This window comes from Malania oleifera, chromosome 7 (genome assembly GCF_029873635.1).
Source record: "Malania oleifera isolate guangnan ecotype guangnan chromosome 7, ASM2987363v1, whole genome shotgun sequence".
NCBI lineage: Eukaryota > Viridiplantae > Streptophyta > Magnoliopsida > Santalales > Ximeniaceae > Malania > Malania oleifera.
Window position 1 is genome coordinate 58354480 of NC_080423.1, and position 20149 is coordinate 58374628.

General features: G+C 38.3%; 1 protein-coding gene across 2 annotated transcripts in view; it reads right to left on the minus strand.

The window, feature by feature from the left end:
• Positions 1-642: 642 nt before the first annotated feature.
• Positions 643-20149, minus strand: part of LOC131159398 (histidinol dehydrogenase, chloroplastic-like) — a 218626-nt gene continuing 199119 nt past the window's right edge. For both annotated transcript variants that reach the window (XM_058114277.1, XM_058114278.1), the window contains one exon: positions 643-1160. In XM_058114277.1, coding sequence (XP_057970260.1) covers positions 877-1160 — 284 coding nt within the window. In that variant the 3' untranslated portion in view covers positions 643-876. The remainder of the gene's footprint in view (positions 1161-20149) is intronic.

A 20149-nucleotide genomic window follows, 5' to 3' on the forward strand; every position in this document is an offset into this window, starting at 1 on the left:
CAAATATATTTAAATAGGCACATTTTAAAATTATTAAATCTACCATCATTACAAAAAACAACTACCGAAAAGCAGCGTAGCGCACACATTCCACATGCTCAACCCTAGTGCCCGATAACAGTGATTCGTGTCCTGCCTCCCATGGAGTCGTGGATCCTTGGACAATGCATGTTTGTTCAAGATGGCGGATGAAGGAGAAAAGAAAGAAAAAAGGAATAGAGTATGGCAGGAAAGCAACAGAAAAGTTTGCTAAAACAGCAACAATAACTAGGCCAACTTTGTTTAGACAAATGATTATCTATCCATACATGGAATGAAAGTCGACACTAGAGAAACAAGGGAATCCCTTTTACTATAAAAAATGGAGAGAGAGAGAGAGAGAGAGAGAGAGAGAGAGAGAGAGAGAGAGAGGAGTCTCATACCTGTTCCTTTGCTTCAAGCATTTAACACCATTTCATTTGCTCACCTTCCTCTCATTTGCAGCACATTTCTAGATGTCATTCATCCTGCAATTCAATTCCAAACAACCCTGAATTTGGGCACCCATTCCCGACTTGTATATGGAGAAAACCAAAAGTAGCTCCAATTACCAGAACCAACAGAAATGAAATGGGTGCGGGTGAGTGCATGTGTAGCAACTTGTTGGCCACATAATTTTCATCATTAATGATAGATTGAAATTTTCAATCAATGGCTAAAGGGAAGAGCCTCGGCACAGCAGGTTCATTTAGCCCTGGTGCTTTCACACATATATTGCATTATTAAACCCCAAATCCGAGGAAGTAACCAGGTACATATATAAATTTATGAGTTGTCACGAGAGGCCACCCCGCCATAAAATGGCAACAAAATGACAAAGAGGTGCTTTGTAATAATTTAACCATCATTCAGAAGCTGTCTTGCTTCAATGTCCTTAAGTCTAAGGGTTACTGCTCTTTTGTGTGCTTCCAGCCCTTCAACTTCAGCCATGGTTGCTACATATGGGCCAAGATTTTTCAGACCTTCCTCTGTCAAAGACTGCACCGTCATGTACTTCAGGAAGGAATCCAGGGATACCCCACCATACATCCGTGCATAACCATATGTCGGAAGGACATGGTTTGTTCCACTTGCATAATCACCTACACTCTCAGGTGTCCACGGCCCAATAAACACAGAACCTGCAGTGTTTCATTTTTATCATTCTTCTAATGTCTGAAGATAAATTAATGGCAAACATGATGAGCAAAAAAAAAAAATGTGTTATCAGGAAAAATGCACTTTCTAAATTTCAATTTACTGCAGAACACATAACTGAAATGGAATTCCTTGCAACAAAAAATGGAATTCCTTGCAACAAAACCAGCGCACTTCAACAATTTTCATTAGACCACACAGTGCAGATTAATCAAAATCAATCATAGGGTAAACACAAGTGATTCTATAAAGCTTAGAAGTTTGTTTCAAATTCATCCACTTATGATTTGCAATTTGAATTGTATTTGAATCAATCCCACGTTAAATCAATTCAAATCTTACTAGAAAATCCAAAAATAAATAAATTGTTACTGAGTCTATCAATTCACCCCCTGAATCTAGTGAATCCATCCGAATCAATTGATTCTCACAATTTCTCCACCTATCAGATCTAGTCAGACCCAATTGGTTTAAAACTTCAAAAACAGGCTTTCTTTTTCTTTTTTTCTTTTTTTGCTTTTTCATCCACATGATTGCCTTCTATCCTTCTCAACATAGGCTCTTTGCTATAAATTAAAAAAGGAGAAGACAGAACTCTTGGTCTTCTATTACCATCACAAAGCTATTCTTCACTCTTGGAGGGGCATAGTGTTCCACTACTAAGAAGAAGAAGAACACAGTAGGCTAAGATAAGAAGGTACTCTCATTTCACTGTGTTATTAAGAATTTTTTTTTTTAGGAGTTTGTTCAATTGTTTATTAGCTTTTTTAAGTTTTTTTTTTTTTTTTTTTTTTGGCTTTTTAACTAGTCAAAGCATATGCATGAAATATGATTTTTTTTTTGTACATAAACCCCAAAAGTTCAGTTTTTTATTATTTTGTCTGGATTTCTTTCCCATATACAACAATTTTCAGTTTTCTTGTCAATTTTTCTTGACTCCAACCCTCACTTTTTATTTTTTAGACAAAGTATACAAATGAAATATGATTTTTTATTGTTAAAATTTATAAGTATTTTATGAAATATATGCATGCAATTTGGAATCAATTTTTGAAACTCGTACTGAATCTTTAAGACTCAATTCTTGATTCCCAAAATTGGGATTTCGATTCACATTTTGAATCTCGAGTTGACAATGATAAAAACAAATAAACTTTATGCTAGGTGCCATAATACCCATCTAATATGTATTCCAATACAAGCCAATTTAAGAGTCAACTTGTAAACTAAATGCAGCACATGGTAAAAGAATAAGGTCAGCAGTGTCTTCGACTAATATGATACATATAACTGAAAATGAGCTACAAATGATAACAAACGCATTTTTCCTTATATGATAAGCGCATTGACACTTGAACTGTTCAGTATGAATGGTACCACTCAGCAATTTTCAAATTTTGACACCATTTTGGATGTTTTTGCATTGCTAGCAGCAGAGTTTGGGAGTCATAGTTTTCAAAATCACAGGATAGATATAGAATTATAGCCAAAAGGGATGGAAGTAATTTATCCAAAATAGAACCATGTATAAATATGGTTTTAAATTTCAACAAGTCAAAATTTCTACTACAGTTTCCAGTTTTCACCATCATCAAACAAAAAAGTCAATTCTATCTTACAAAATTGCCTTCAAGATGTCCACAGATCATTCATATTTTATCAAAATCTTGAAGCATTAATGAAACTTATCAAAATTTCAATCAAAATTTTGAATATGAGACAATATTTCATAAAAATGGGAATTTTGAGTAGACATGCTCTCTAACGTTAAAACTCAATATAGTAAATGTCATGTTTGATATCTTCCAATTGTATAGAAACTTCAATAATGTATATGTAAATTTAACATATTCAAAGAATTTCATTGAAAATGATAGCTTGAATTAGATGAAATTTTTCAGTGTTTCAAAAAAATAAACTTGATTTTACAAGATTTTCTGTTTCAAAAAAACATTGAAACTTTTGACAATAAATAAATGCCTGCTTTAGGTTTTGGGTTCTTTGAAATTGCTTTACTCATCGAACACCTTGCCCATATTGAATTACAATTTCACCAATTCAATGACATGACGCATATATTTTCAATTCAAGTTTATAATTACTTTTTTTTTCATCGAATAATATTATTTTTTGATCTTTGTTGTTTTAGAAAGCACCATCAGTGTTGCACTTAGCATCTTAGTTCTTCCAAAAAAGCTGGTCTCAAACTTGAGTAAAGGAGGGTTATGCTATGTAGCAAACAGCATAAAATTTGTTATATCTCTATTATATGAATCCTTATCAATTATTTGCTTGGGCATCCCCCACAAGTGATGCGTTGCATGTTCACCACTAGAGTGCAGCTAATAGGCAAGGGCAGGATAGTCATTGCTTCAAACCAGTGTGTAACGTTGCCGCTTAAGTATGTCGTCAAAATATTCTACTACTGCTAGGGTTAGATGAGCAACTTGGAACATAGGAATGCTTACCAGCAAGTCCTCAAAGGAACTTGGAACATAGGAACATCTTATATGTCTTTCCCCTATCGAGGTTGACCAAGTCCTTAAAGAAGTCCATTCTTGAAGCTCTTAAAGAACTTTCGGATATTGGCTATTGTTCGTCTACTATAAAAAGATTTTCTTTTAAATCCATCCATGCCCCTGATATTGAACCTCACAGTCCATTGCCTTTTTCATACTTGGGAATTCAATTTGATCAAACATATTAAAATGGCCAATGACAACAACAAAGCGTTTTTCACCAAACGGTAGAAGCCTTGGAGGTTATCCAACTTAGGAAGGTGACTGGACTGGCCATTGAAAATTTTATTAATGAATAGCTGAATAGGTGAAGTAATGAAATTTTCATCCTTGGAGCATACATCTTTGTGTCCATCTTGAAATCTCACCTTGTTTTGTACAAAAAGGAAAAAACAAAAACAAAAACAAAAAAGCAAAAAAAGTTGGGTATAGGGGCACACTCTTTGAATCTCTCTCAAAGGAAAATATACAAAAAGCAATTGCATGTGTGACTATGTTAGTAAGACGTAAGTATCACCCCACAGGTGCATAGAATGGCTCGTGATATAGGTTCATCGGATGATAGATGGACTCCAAACATAATGGGTCAAGCACAAACCAATGACTTTTTTGTTATATGAATGGCGATGTAGGACTCCTACATTCCTCCTCATCCAGCCAACCTAGGAGGACATACAAAGAAAGCCAACAAATTAGAAAAGCTTCCAAGGACATACAAAGAAAGCCAACAAGTTAGAAAAGCTTCCAACTCAAATACCCTCCAAAACCTTGGATCATCTACCAATGTATCCTCATCCTTGACTTGTTCCTTGAAGAAGAAACTTACTTAGCGTAAGAAATGATAGGATCTATTTCTCATACCGAGACAAGCTAATTTCTCCCCAACACTCCAATCTCTAAAGGAATCCTAGTTGATATTGTTATTCCTCCAATCCTTCTCATTTAGTATAGGTGATCAAACCATGTTCTTATAGCCACAAAAGGTTCCTAGTGCCATTGTTCTTTTTTGAATATGATGATATTCCTTGGCTCCCGCTTTATCTTGGAACCATCGTAACAGAAAAATCATGCATCATCCAAAAATGTTGGTTCTCTTTCTCCATATATTTAATAATCATCCCACTAGAAAGTCAAGAAGCTCGTATAATTGAAGTAAAAAAAAAAAATAGTAACCTTTATGGAATCAAAAAGGAAGCCAAAACATGCACATAGATAATAGAGAAGAAACCAAGGTAGTAAATCGTTCATTGAAAATATTTTCTAAATTATATAGAATCGGGAATCTATCTCTTTTCTCATTTCATTTATCTTTTTCTTCTATTCCTTAGATTCCTTTTAGGATTCAAGTTTCCCTCTCCACTTATAGGTGCCCTTCAATGCGTCCAACTTGTGGATGTGTCCCCTTTGTGGATGCACCTGGGATGCATCCTCCTTGTTGACATGTCATCCTTTCAAATATGTTCTCCTTTGTGGATGCACCTGGGATGCATCCTCCTTGTTGACATGTCATCCTTTCAAATGTGTTCTCCTTATGGGCATACCCTCCTTGCGGATGCATCCTTCTTTTAGATGCATCTTCCCTTTGAATAGTTAATCCTAGCAGAAGCATCCTTATGGATGTGTCCTCCTTTTGAATGTGTCTTCCTTTTGGATGTATTTTCCTTGCAAATGGGATGCACATCCCCCTAGTTGATGTGTCCTCATTGTGGATGAATCCTTTTTGGATGCATTATCCTTGTGAATGCATCATCCTTGTGGATGTGCCTATGCATCCTCTCTACGGATTCAACCTCCTTTTGGATGCATCTTCATTTTGGATGCGGCTTCCTTCTGAATGTGTCTTCCTTTTGGATGTGTCCTCCTTCTAAATGCATCCTCCTTATGGATCCATCCTACTTTTGGATGTGCATCCTTCTCATGGATGCTTCTTCCTTTTGGATGCATCATCCTTCTTGATAAATCGTCCTTGTGGATGCATCCTCCCTATGGATGCATCCTTCTTTTGGATGTGCCCTCCTTGTCAATGCATCCTTCTTGTCGATGCATCCTTCTCCTAGATACATCCTCCTTTTGGATGCATCCTTCCTGCAGATGCATCCTCCTTCTAGATGTGTCTAATGCATTCTCCCTAAGGATGCATCCTTCTTCTAGATGCATCCCCTTTTGCCAATGATGAAACCCTAGTGTCCTTTTTCAAAATTTTCCTTCTTCAAAGGTTCGCATTTCAATTTTTTTGCTTTTTCGGTGGATTTCAAATCTCACTAGACATACCCTTTCAAATCATTTCCTTTCTTAATTAATTGCAAATCAAATCATTCCATTATTTCATTCTTTCTAAATGACATCGATTTTCAAATTTGATTGTTTTTAAATCCATCATTTGCAAGAAAATAAAATCTCACATTTCCATCTTCCAAGTTTTAAATTTCAAATTTAGGATTTTGAGGCCACACTTTTTCCAATAAGAGTATTAGAGTTTCAAACCCTATTGTTGAACTCTTGGATGATGATCTTTCATCGGAGGATCAAAAAGGGGGATTCTATCTTCCTTCTTCATTTTTTTTAGGCCACACACACCCATATTCAGTGATAACCATTCTAAGAACGGGTGTTGATAAGGGTATTGATTGACTGATTTCCCTTATAATGGTTAGTCAACTACCTTCTCTACGCACAACTATACTCTCAAGCCCATTTCTCAAAGATGCATGCATCTTCGTTTTGGATGCGTCTTCCTTTTGGAGGTTTCCTCCTTCCGGATGCATCCTCCTTATGGATCCATCCTGCTTTTGGATGTGCATCCTTCTCATGGATGCATCATCCTTCTTGATAAATCGTCCTTGTGGATGCATCCTGCTTTTGGATGTGCCCTCCTTGTCAATGTGTCCTTCTTGTTGATGCATCCTTCTCCTAGATACATCCTCTATTTTGGATGCATCCTCCCCTGTGGATGCATCCTTCTTCTAGATGCATCCCGTTTTTGCCAATGATGAAACTGTAGTGCCCTTTTTCAAAACTTTCCTTCTTCAAAGATTCTCATTTCAACTTTTTTTCTTTTTCAGTGGATTTCAAATCTCATTAAACATTCCCTTTCAAATCATTTCCTTTCTTAATCATTTGCAAACCAAAGCATTCCATTATTTCTAAATGACATCGATTTTCAAAACTCAATTGTCTTTAAATCCATCATTTTCAAGAAAATAAAATCTTACACTTTCATCTTTCAAGTTTTAAATTTCAAATTTAGGATTTTGAGGCCCCCCCTTTTCCAATAAGAGTATTAGGGTTTCGAACCCTATTGTTTGAACTCTTTGGCAACGGTCTTTTATCGGAGGATCAAGAAGGGAGATTCTGTCTTTCTTCTTCTTTTTGTTTAGGCCACACACACCCATATTCAGTGATAACCGTTCTTAGAACGAGTGTCAATAAAGGTGTTGATTGACTGATTTCCCTTAGAATGGTTAGTCAACTACCTTCTCTACCCACAACTATACACTCGAGCCCATTTTTCAAACTCATAGTCATAGGACTTTTCTTTGTTTTCCCTTCCTAAAAAAAGTACGGTGGCAACTCCAATTTCTAATCATTTGTGTTTTCTTAGTTGGACTCTTTGTTTTCTTTAGCTTTTCTTCTTTGTATTCTGATTGTGAATGCATCCTTCTTCTGAAAACACACCTTTAGGAGGATGCATCCTTCTCCTTGATGCAACCGCTACATTCTTCTTGTGGATGTGTCCTCCTTGTCAATGTGTCCTCCTTATCGATGCATCCTTCTCCTAGATACATCCTCCTTTTGGATGCATCCTCCTTGTGGATGCATCCCATCCATCCTTCTTGTGGATACATCCTTCTTCTAGATGCATCCCCCTTTTGATGAATCCTCATTATGGATGCGTCCTTCTTCTATACAAATCCTCCTTTTTGAGGATGCATCCTTTTCCTTGATGCGTCTAATGCATCCCTCTTCTAGATGCATCACCCTTTAGATGTAACCTCCATGTGGATGCATCATGCTTTTAGATACATCCTCTTCAAGATGCATGCTTATTGTGGATGTATCCTCTTTATAGACGCAGCCTTCTTTTGAATGTGACTTCCTTGTGGGTACATTTTCCTCGTAGGTGCATCCTTCTTCGAGACGCATTCTCCCATTGGATGTGTACTAATTGTAGATGCATCCTCCTTCGACGCATCCTCCTTATGGATGTGCCCCCCCTTTGACTACATCCTCTTTATAGATGCATCCTCCTCGTGGATGCATCTGCCTTTGGATAAAATCTCTTTGTGGATGTGTCTTCCTTTTGGATAGATCCGATGCATCCTACCTATGGATGCGTCCTCCTTTTGGAGGCATCCCTTATAGACCTTGTCCTCTTTCTAGATGCATCCCCCTTCTGGACAAATCCTTCTTGTGGATGCATCCGCCTTTGGGTGCATTCTCTTTGTGGATGCATCCTACATCTAGCATCCTCATTCTAGACACATCATCCTCTTGGATGCATCCTCCTTTTGGACGTGTCCTTCTTTTGGATGCATTTGATGTATCCTCCCTATGGATGCATCATTCTTTAGGATGCATCACCCCGCTATATGTATCCCCATTGTAGATGTATCTTGCTTCTAGATGCATCCTCCTTTGGATGTGTCCTCTTAGTAGATGCATTCTTTTTCTTGATATATCCACATCCTCTTTGTAGATGCATAATGCCTATGGATGCATCCACCTTGGGATGTATCCTATGTATGGATGCGTCCTCATTCTAACTACATCCTCCTTTTGTGGATGCATCCTCCTTGTGGGTGCATCCTTCTTTTGGATGTGTCCTCCTTTTGGATGCATCCTCTACATGGATAGATCCCTCATCTAGATGAAACCCCCTCCTACATGCATCCTCTTTGTGGATGTGTCTTCATCCTAGAGGCATCCTTTTAGATGCATCCTCCTTGTGGATGCATCCTTCTTTCTATGGATGCATCCTTCTATGCATTCGCATCCTATTTATGGATGTGTCCTCTCTATGGATGCACTTGCTCCTATGGATACATGACATACATCTAAGTGGATGCATCCTTTTTTTTTTGTGGACTTGTCCTTCTAGATGCATCCACATCCTCTTTACGAATGTGTCCTCCTTGTGGATGCACTTGCTTATGGATACATCCACCTTCAAATGCATCCTCCCTATGGATGCATCCATCTTCTAGATGCAACCCCCCTACGGATGTATCCTTCTTATGAATGCATCTTCCTTCTAGATATGTCCTCCCAAAGCATTTGGTCACTAGACGCGTCCTTAAACATTTGTCCTCCTTCTAGATGCATCCCTTTTTTGGATGAACCCTCCTTTTGCATGTGTCCTTCTTATGGATGTGTGCTCCTGATGGATGTATCCTCTGTATAGATGCATCCTCCTCGTCATCCCTTTGTAGATGTATCCTCCTTATGGATGTGTCTTCCTTCTAGATGTGTCCTTCCGAAATGAGAATACTCATATGAAGTTGTTAAAAGGGAGTTTAACAAGGAAATCACCACCAAATGTGGGGCCAACTCCAGAACGGATTCTCCTAGCACAAAGATTAAGTGATTCCCATGGACATGTGAGAACTTTCCTCCAATCCGTATCTCTTGGCTTTGATGGGAAAGCAATAAATATTATATTCTTTTTTAATAACAAAAGAATACTTCAATAATGGGAAAATAATGTACATGAGGGAGAATGATACATGTCTCGAAGGAGATCTAAAACAAACCATAAAAAAAAACAAAAAACAAGAAACAAAAAAATAAAAAATAAAAAACAACAACAACTATAAAATGACCAAAAAAAATGATCAACAAGTCAGCATGTTCCTCCAATCTCTTTGTAACTCCTAGAAACTCTAAAAAATCTAAAACCAATGCACCACAATAAGGCCAAATACTGGATTTTATCCTGAACCAGCACCCAATTCAATTTCTTCTAGAGAACATCCGTGCATTATGCTCCAGCCATATCCCCCATAAAACTGCAAGTATGCCACACTTCCATAAAGCTGCCCTATCCTTCCTTCTTCCAAAGCTTGTGAAAGAAATGGCTAACAAGTCTCCCACCAAAGGACATATTCAGCTCTCTCCTGTAATACTGAAAAGCGTACTCCAAATCCTCCAAGAAAATTCACAGTGCAAAGGGTAAGAAGCTGTCTCAAAGTTCTTGTAACAGAAAACAAATACATCAGCAGAGAGAGCCTTCAACCGTCTCCTGATTTGCAGCAAGTTACTAGTATTCATTTTATTAAACACAAGCTGCACAACCAACCAAGAAAAAGCCTTAATTTTTTTGGCGGGCCTTGGGCTTCCAAATAATACGATAGAGTGGAAAAGAAGAATTAGAATGAATCAAGAATTCAAAAAAAAAAAAAAAAGTGCAAGAATACACTCCTGACTGATCCAAAGACCAGAACAAACGTTCTTCCTTAACAAAAGATTACCCCCTTTCAATAAAGATAAAAGTAGATAACTCCACCATCTCCCAATCACTAAAAGGTTTCCCAAAATGGAGATTCCAGGAAACTAAAGGGCTACTCAGATCCTCAACAAAGAAAGATATGGCTCTATTTTGCTAAGAACTCAGATGAAGAAGACTAGGGAAAGAAGTGGAAAAGGATGTGTTTCCCAGCCAAGGGTCTTCCTGAAACAGATACGAGAACCCCTCCCACCTCAAGTTTAGTGTAAGGAGTAAAGGAAGGATAAATATGAGAAATGTACCTCCATGTACTCCCTAGAGAACATCTTAAATTAACATTGGTATCCCACCCATTCTCATCCAACCTAAACTTGCTTCTTATTAGCCTATACCAAAGGGATGATTTTTCTAGAGGCAAGTGCAATAGCTTTTTAGCTAAAAGAACCATGTTTTTAGATATTAACTTACCTAGATCCAGCCCTCCCTCCTTCCTAAACCTACAAACCTCTTCCCAGGACACCAAGTGGTCCTTGTAACGCCCCACACCAAACCACAAAAAATCTCTTATAATTCTCTCAAGCTTGCTAGAAATACCCATCAGAATCTTACAAACAGACAGGAAAAAAAACAAAATGCTAGAAACACAAACCCAAATCAGGGTTATTCTTACCCCAAAAGAGAAAAGAGCCCCCTTCCATCCATCTAATATCTTTGTCACCCTCTCAACTTCCAGATTCCAAAAATTCATAGCTTTAGGATTACCCCTCAAAGGAACCCCTAAGTAAGTCTATGGCCTATCCAAAATGCCAGACGCCACTTTAGTAACCCACTCCCCAACAAGATGGGCACATTCAAAGCTACTAATCCACTCTTCTCCATATTAGTTTTAAGACTAAGACAGCCTCTTAAAAATTGAGAGAATACCCAAAATTCTCTTGAAAGAAGGGCTATAATCTTCAAGGAGAAAATTGGTATCATCAGCAAACTGGAGATGAGAAACCACCACTCCCTCCCTCCCTACTTCTTAACCTCTAACCAACCCCCTCTCAGCAGCCCTATCTACCATCCTACTCAACACATCAGCTACAAGGATGAATAAAAATGGGAATAACGGTCACCTTGTCTAATGCCTCTTGAAGCACTAATCCAAGATTTGGGTTCACAATTCACAATCACTAAGAACCACACATCAAACAAGCAACCCCTAATACAACAATGCCAACACTCACCAAAACCCTTTCTCGCAAGGACTTTATCCAAGAAGCTCCAACTCACTCTATTGTAGGCTTTCCCAAAATCTAATTTAAAACAAACCCCCTCTTCTTATTCCTACAAATATCCTCCACCACCTTATTGGCCACTAGAAAAACATCCACTATTTGCTTCCTCCCCCCCCAATACTCTCTAAAGAAATGCACTTTGGGCGCTAGAAATAGCATCAACAAGCACTGCACTCAACCTATTAGCTAAAAATTTAATGATAATCATATGCACACACTAAAGACAAGACCAAGGTCTTAAATTTCGATTTCGACTCAAATTTCGAAGCTCCAAAAGTACGGAAATTTCGACCGAAATTTCGATTTCGATGTCAATTTCGATTTCGATTTGAAAAAATAACGGAAACTAGTAGTAAAGCATGAAATTATTTGTGAAACTTTAGAAATGGTTAACAAACATAATAATATAAGTTTTAAGACTAATATATTACAAATTAAACACATCTATGTTTTGTATGAAGTGGAAAAGTCGTAAAATAGTATGTGCATCAAACATGCTTGTAAGATAATGTACATTAAACATATTCAGTTAATGCTAATGAAATTCATAAATCATTTAAAAATTATTTATTATACAAATATTGATAATTTAAACATGAATGGTTAAATAAAATATTATTATAAGTTTATTTTTTCATATAATTTCAAAAGCACTTGTGATAACCTTTTGTTTCAATAAAATAAATTAAAAGAGAAATTTCACTTCACTCTTGAATCTCTCATTTGAATTTCGGCAAAATTTCATTGTATAGTTAAAATTTCGACAAATTTCGCTAAAATTTCGAGGTTTCGATAAATTTCGGATGATTCGTTGAGATTTCGATGGAAATTATGCAAGACGGAAATTGATTGCCATTTCGATTTCGAGGGTGACGGAAATCGGAAATTTCGACGGAAATTTCGACAATTTCGTGGAAATTTAAGACCATGGACAAGACTAACAGGTCTAAAATCCTCAACCTTAATAGATCTGAATTTTTAGGCACCAAGGCTACAAAAGTGTTGATGCTTTTGCTCAAAATCCCATTACAACCTACCAACAATCTAGGAAAAAAGTTTTTCTTTTTTTCTTGGATAGAAAAACAAATTCTTTAGATAAAGAAAGAATGTACGAACAGGAGAAAAGACATCTCCTTAACGAAATTTGAGAATCCCTAGAAAACAAAACAAAGAAGGAAAACACAAAAAAAACAGCAAGCTCAAATCAGCACACCCTTAGAAGTGACTTCCAATCCCGCTGAACATCTGTTAGACACATCCCCTTAAAATTTCCATTGCCCAAGCACCTCAAAGAAGCCATAAAAAGCACTTTCTCCCAAACCAACCAATATGGGATCTTCTTCCGTGAAAAAATATGTAGATCATGTTCGTTCCACAAGCCCCAAAACACTGCAAATAAAGCACAATTCCACAACGCAAGACCTGTTGACCCACCCATGTGGGTGCATTTATTGTTGCTTGGGAAGTTGCAGCTCGTGGAGCATGCGCAGCCTCGAGCATGCAGATTGTCTTTATTGCTGCTCCATTTCAATGTTCCCCTTTGATATATTTATATGTGCAATGCTTTGTAAAGCAGTGTGGGTGTGCAAAAGAAAATATACAGCAGAGAAAGAATAGAGATTGCTTTGTGCTGTGTGCGTGAGGCAGAGTGGTTTGAGCTAGAGTTGAGTGAGAGTGTGTTCTCCTCCTCCACTTTATTTTTCCTAATTGATCATAGAGTGTGACTCCCTCTCTCCTGTGGATGTAGGCCGAGTTTGACCAAACCACATAATTTCCTTGTGTTCTGTGTGTTTCATGTGGTTGAGTTTATATTGCTGGATTCATCCCCTTGCCCCTTAACAACTGGTATCAGAGCTTGGAAAGGGTAAGGAGCATTATTTTTTATTTTTATTTTTTAAATCTGAGCTTACCTTCGGGTTCGGCGACGTTGAAGACGAAGCTCAGACAGCAGTCACAGAGGCTCCGCCATAGCAGCTCCTCGAGTTGCTTCCTCGCGAAGACCGTGCGCAGCTGCTGATCGTGTCGGATCTTTCAGCTGCGAGTGATTGCAGCATCTGGTTGTCTAGTGTGTGAAGATCAAAATTTTTCTTTTTTGTGAAGGAAGCAGAGTAAAGTGTCTCTGTACAGAGACGGAGCAGGAAGAAGACAATTGCAATCTTCCCCAGCAAGGAAAAGGAGAAGTTTTTTATTATTATTTATCAACAAAAGAGTTTCTTTTTAAAGAAAAAAAAAAAAAGGTCACATCTTACCTTTGATGTGACCTTTTTTTGACAATAATTGCTTTGGAGTTCTTTTGCATTGGAGAAGTGTGTGCAGATGTGTTTGCTGACACGCCCCAGAAATTAGAAATTCCAATATTTTTTCTGCCACGTCACCAGGGGGCCCACCTACCACGTCACCAATGGGGCCTGCTGCCACGTCATCTACGCGGCCCACAAATATCAATACAGACCTATTCCTAGCTATTTTGGCCGTTCCGGACGCATTGGTGCAGTCAATTTTGCCAAAATCAGCCTCTAAGTTGCTGTTTTATAATGGTTGACAATTTATCCAAGTTCACCGTGGAGAAATTTGACAGTCGGAACAATTTCAGTTTATGGTAGAGTACAAGCAAGGATAACTTGATTCAGCGTGACTTGATCAAGACACTAATCGGTAAGAAGCCAGAAAATATCAATGATGATGATTGGGCAGAGACGGAAATGAAAACGGTTAGTACTATTCGTTTATGTTTGTCAAATGAAGTTAAATATTCTATTTTAGATGAATCATCACCCGTTGAGCTATGGAATAAATTAGAATAGAGATACATGTCAAAATCTCTAACAAACAAGCTATTTTTGAAGAAGAAACTCTATCAGCTAAAAATGAAAGAAGGGATAAATATTATTGACCACATAAATGATTACCACAAGATAATGACCCAGTTAATGAGTCTTGGTGTAAAAGTTGAAGAAGAAGATAAAGCACTTCTTCTCATGGCATCTCTACCACCTTCTTATGATAGTCTTGTCACAGCATTGCTTGTTGGTAAGGAAACCTTGAATTTGGAAGAAGTGATGGCTTCACTACAAGATACTGACACCCTCAGAAAGCCAATTGTTAACCTCCAAGGGCGTGCCTTGGTCACACAAGGTGAGAAACAGACCAAAGTCAGAAATCAAAATAGAAATCAAAACCGTGGAAGATCAAGAAGCAAATGGTCCAAATCAAGAGATCTAGGAAATTCCAACAACACTCAAAATAAAAAGCAAATCGAGTGTTGGAATTGTGGCAAGATTGGCCACTACAAAAATCAATGTCGATCCCAGAAGGAGCCAGAAAATAAGACCAAAGCAAATGTCGCCTCTTCTTCAAGAGAAGGAGATGCACTGTTATGCTCTTTGGAAAGGAAAGGAGAGTCTTGGGTATTAGACTCTGGAGCCTCGTTTCACACAACAGGCAACAAAGAAATGCTTAACAGGTATGTACTCGATAATCTTGGCAATTTTATCTTGGTGACGACAAACCTTGTGAAATTGTAGGAAAAGGAGAAGCAAAAATTAATTTGACAGGTACCACCTGGAGTTTGACTGATGTCAAATATATCCCTGATCTCAAGAAAAATTAAATATCTTTTGGACAGCTTGCAAGTGAAGGTTACACTACAACCTTCTGTGGTGATAGTTGGAAAATTTCCAAAGGCGCAATGACATGCTTGCGCGGTAAGAAAACTGGTACTCTTTATATGACCTCAGATGCTTGCATGTCAATTTCAGTTGTTGCAAGGAATGAAGATTCAAACCTATGGCACCAAAGACTCGGTCACGAGTGAAAAAGGTTTGAAAATCATAAACTCAAAGGGAAAGATATCAGGTCTCCAGTCAGCTAATATTGACCAATGTGAAAGTTGCATCCTCGGTAAACAGAAAAGAGTTAGCTTTTAGACATTTGGCAGAACTCCAAAGAAAAAAAAAATTAAAGCTGGTGCACATCGATGTTTGGGGACCGAGCCCAGTTTCATCCATTGGCGGGAAATCCTATTTCATCACCTTTATTGACGACCATTCCAGGAAGGTATGGGTTTATTTCTTAAGACATAAATCTGAAGTGTATAATGTTTTCAGGAAATGGAAGGCCATGGTGGAAAATGAAACAGGCTTGAAAATCAAAAAGCTGAGATCAAACAATGGTGGTGAATACGAAGATAGAGAATTCAAAAAGTTTTGCTATGAGCATGGGATCAGACTTGAAAGAACCGTGCCAGGTACACCCCAACACAATGGCGTAGCAGAACGAATGAACAGAACCTTAACTGAGAGAGCCAAAAGTATGCGATTACAAGCAGGTTTACCAAAGCAATTTTGGGCAAAAGCAATCAACACAGCTGCTTATCTAATCAACCGAAGTCCATCAGTACCATTGCAGTTCCAGTTACCGGAGGAGGTATGGAGCAAAAAGGAGGTAAAACTTTCACATTTAAAAGTTTTCAGTTGCATTGCTTATGTACATATAAGTGATTAGGCTAGGAACAAGCTTGATCCAAAATCTCAAAAAAGCACATTTCTTGGATATGGTGAAGATGAGTTTGGTTACCGCATCTGGGATGATCAAAACAAGAAAATAATTAGAAGTTGAGATGTTGTTTTCAATGAAAAGGTTATGTACAAAGACGCGACATCAACAATTCATCCCGCACTATATAACCTTGATATTGTAGAGTTGGATGATTTCACTAACAGCAACGTGGCACAACAAACTATTGATAATTCCCAGACAAAGGAATCTATCACAGAGGAGTGCTCTGAAGCACCACAGACTCCAACTCCGACTCCTACCCTGACACTGAGGAGGTCTTCCCGACCGCATGTACCAAATAGGAGATATTTGGATTATTTGTTACTAACTGATGCAGGTGAACCAAAGTGCTATGATGAAGCATGTCAAGTGGATGAAGCTAGCAAGTGGGAACTTGCCATGAAAGATGAGATGAAATCCCTCACCGACAATAGGACTTGGGAGCTAGCTAGATTACCCAAGGGAAAGGAAGCTCTTCAAAACAAATGGGTGTATCGCATAAAAGAAGAGCATGATGGTCTGAGAAGATACAAAGCAAGACCCGTGGTCAAAGGTTTCCAACAAATAGAAGGTATTGACTACTCAGAAATCTTCTCACCAGTTGTGAAACACACAACCATTCAGACAATTTTGAGCATTGTTGCAGCAGAGAATTTACACCTCGAGCAATTAGATGTAAAAACTGCTTTCCTCCATGGTGATCTAGAGGAGGAAATATACATGCACCAACCTGAAGGTTTTGCAGAAAAAGGCAAAGAAAAATTTGTTTGCAGGTTGAATAAGAGTCTGTATAGTTTGAAACATGCTCCAAGGTAGTGGTTTAAGAAATTTGACGGCTTCATGCAAAAGAATGACTACCGCAAATGCAACGCCGATCATTGTTGCTATTTCAAGAGGTATAAATCAAGTTACATAATTCTTTTGCTTTATGTTAATGATATGCTAATTGCAGGATCAGACATGGACGAGATCAAAAAATTGAAAAGGCAGTTGTCCACTAAATTTGAAATGAAAGACTTACATCCAGCAAAGCAGATGCTTGGGATGAGAATCACTAGAGACAGGAAGAAGGGAACCTTGTAGTTGTCTCAGGCCAAGTACATCAGGCGGATTCTCAGAAGGTTCAACATGTGTGATGCTAAGGCAGTTGGCACACCATTAGCCGGTCATTTCAAGTTATCTAAGACTCAGTCTCTAGAGTCAGAGGAAGAGAGAAAAGAAATGGACAAAACTCCATATGCTTCAGCTGTAGGAAGCTTAATATACGCCATGGTTTGCACGAGACCGGATCTCAGTCATGCAGTGGGAACCGTCAGCAAATTCATGTTGAATCTAGGAAAAATTCATTGGGAAGCGGTAAAATGAATTTTACGGTATCTCCGAGGTACAATTAACAAATGTTTATGTTTTGGCAAAAGTGATCTAACATTGCAGGGATACGTAGATGCAAACTTTGCTAGCGAGATAGATCACAAAAGAAGCACTACTGGATATGTTTTCACAATAGGTGCTACTTCTGTTAGTTGGGTATCACAGATTCAGAAAATCGTTGCTCTATCCACTACAGAGGCAGAGTATGTGGCCATGACAGAAGCAAGCAAGGAAATGATCTGGTTACAAGGTTTGTTGACAGAGTTGGGTTTCAAGCAGATGAAGAGTGTTTTGTATAGTGACAGTCAGAGTTCTATACACTTGGCGAAGAATTCAGCATTCCACTTAAAGACCAAGCACATTGGACTCCGCTATCACTTCATTAGATCTCTTCTCGATGAAGGGATATTGACCGTTGTGAAAATCCTTGGCAGTCAAAAGCCAGCAGATATGTTGACAAAGACAGTGACTAGAGAGAAATTGGAATTATGCTCAGATTCAGTGGGTTTTAGATCTACTGAAACCATCCAGAAGATGATCCCTGCATAAACACCTCTGCAAAGGGGTGCGGGCACTCTCTCGAGGGAGTGCGGATGTCTTGAGTCTAGGGCGAGGTCACAATGTTGCAGCATCAACAGACACTTGGTTGCCCCCACATGTTTTGGAGGGGGTGATTTGTTGACCCACCCATGTGGGTGCATTTATTGTTGCTTGGGAAGTTGCAACTCGTGGAGCATGTGCAGCCTCAAGCATGCAGATTGTCTTTATTGCTGCTCCATTTCAATGTTCCCCTCTGATATATTTATATGTGCAATGCTTTGTAAAGCAGTGTGGGTGTGCAAAAGAAAATATACAACAGAGAAAGAATAGAGATTGTTGTGCACTGTGTGCGTGAGGCAGAGTGGTTTGAGCTAGAGTTGAGTGAGAGTGTGTTCTCCTCCTCCACTGTATTTTTCCTTATTGATTATATAGTGTGACTCCCTTTCTCCCGTGGATATAGGCCGAGTTTGGCCGAACCACGTAATTTCCTTGTGTTCTGTGTGTTTCGTGTGGTTGAGTTTATATTGCTGGATTCAACCCCTTACCCCTTAACAAGACCTTCCTTCCTCCTACCAAACCCCACAAAAGATATTCCCAATAACTCCTCCACTAATCTCAGACAAAACCCAACCTTCTCCAAAATAATTAAAATTATTCTAAACCTTCTATGCAAAATTCAATTTGAGAAACAAATTATGAACAACCCAAGCAAAGCATACAAATATTAGGTGATAAAGGCTTTAAAGGTCTCCTCATTTGCAGAAAGTCATTAGTATTTATTCTATTAAGCACGGCCAACCAAAGGAATGCTTTGATTTTATGAGGGATTTTGACCTTCCAGATTACTAAGTAGAGTGGAAATGAATGATTAGTACGAACCAAGAAATCAAAGAGAGATTTACATGAAAAAACTCTTGAGGAATCCAACAACCAAGAACAACTATCATCCTCATACGACATCCTACAGTTGTTCAACATAACCAACAAACAAGATAATTCAATAGTTTCTCTATCATTCAAGGCTCTCCTAAAATGAAAATCCCAAGGAAGAGGACCGCCCGATAAAAGAAAAGATAGGATCATTTTGCCCTGAGCTCAAATGGAAAAAGAAAGGAAAAAAGGTGGCGAAAACAACATTCCCCAACCATATATCTTTCCAAAAACGAATGTTACAACCCTTACCCATCACAAATTTGGTATGGGGAATAAAGAGAGAATAAATCTAGGAAATAGCTTTCAACGGGTTTCCCGAAGAACATCTAGAGCCTAACTTAGTATCCCACCAAATCCCATCAAGACCAAATTTACTTTTAATAACTTTATTCCATAAGGAGGACACCTTTAGCAAGAACCAACAAAGCCATTTAGCCAAAAGAGTCATGTTCTTGGACACCAAATTTCCGAGACCCAAACAACCCTCTTTCTTAGTCCTACACACCGCTTCCCAAATCACATATCACTAAGTGATCCTTAAAACCCCCTATGGAACCACAGAAAATCCCTCATAATTCTTCTTGAATAATTGGGTAGAATGGAAGACCTCACCTCAATGATAGATCTCTCCCTCTATTTATAATATATTTCAAATACAAAGGAATGACCATAATACCCCTGCTAACTTACACTTATTACAAACCAAACTCTAACAATTAATAATAATGCTACATGACTAAATAACCATTTAACACTCTCCCTCAAGTTAAAGCATATGTATCATATGCTCCTAGCTTGTTACAAATGAATTTCACACGAGCACCTCCCAAGGCTTTAGTGAATAAATCAGCAAGTTGAAACTCGGACTTCACATGAGTGGTTGTAATGAGCTTCTGTACAAGTTTCTCTTGAATAAAATGGCAATCAACTTCAATGTGCTTTGTCCGCTCATGGAAGACAAGGTTGGAGGCAATATGAATACCAGCTCGATTATCACACATCAACTCCATAGGCTAAGAATGTGGAAAACCTAGTTCTTTCAACATGTTCTTCAACCAAATAAGTTCACATGTAGTGTGCGCCATAGCCTTGTATTTTGACTCAGCACTCGACCTAGCTACAACAGTTTGTTTTTTACTTTTCCAAGACACCAAATTACCACTAACAAAGAAACAATACCCAGTTGTGGGTCTTTGGTTAGAAGGTGACCCGACCCAATCTGCATCTGTATATCCCTGAATATGAGTGTGACCCCAATCCTAATACAAGAGACCTCTCCTTGGTGCATCTTTAAGATATCTCAAAATGCGAATTACTGCATCCCAGTAACT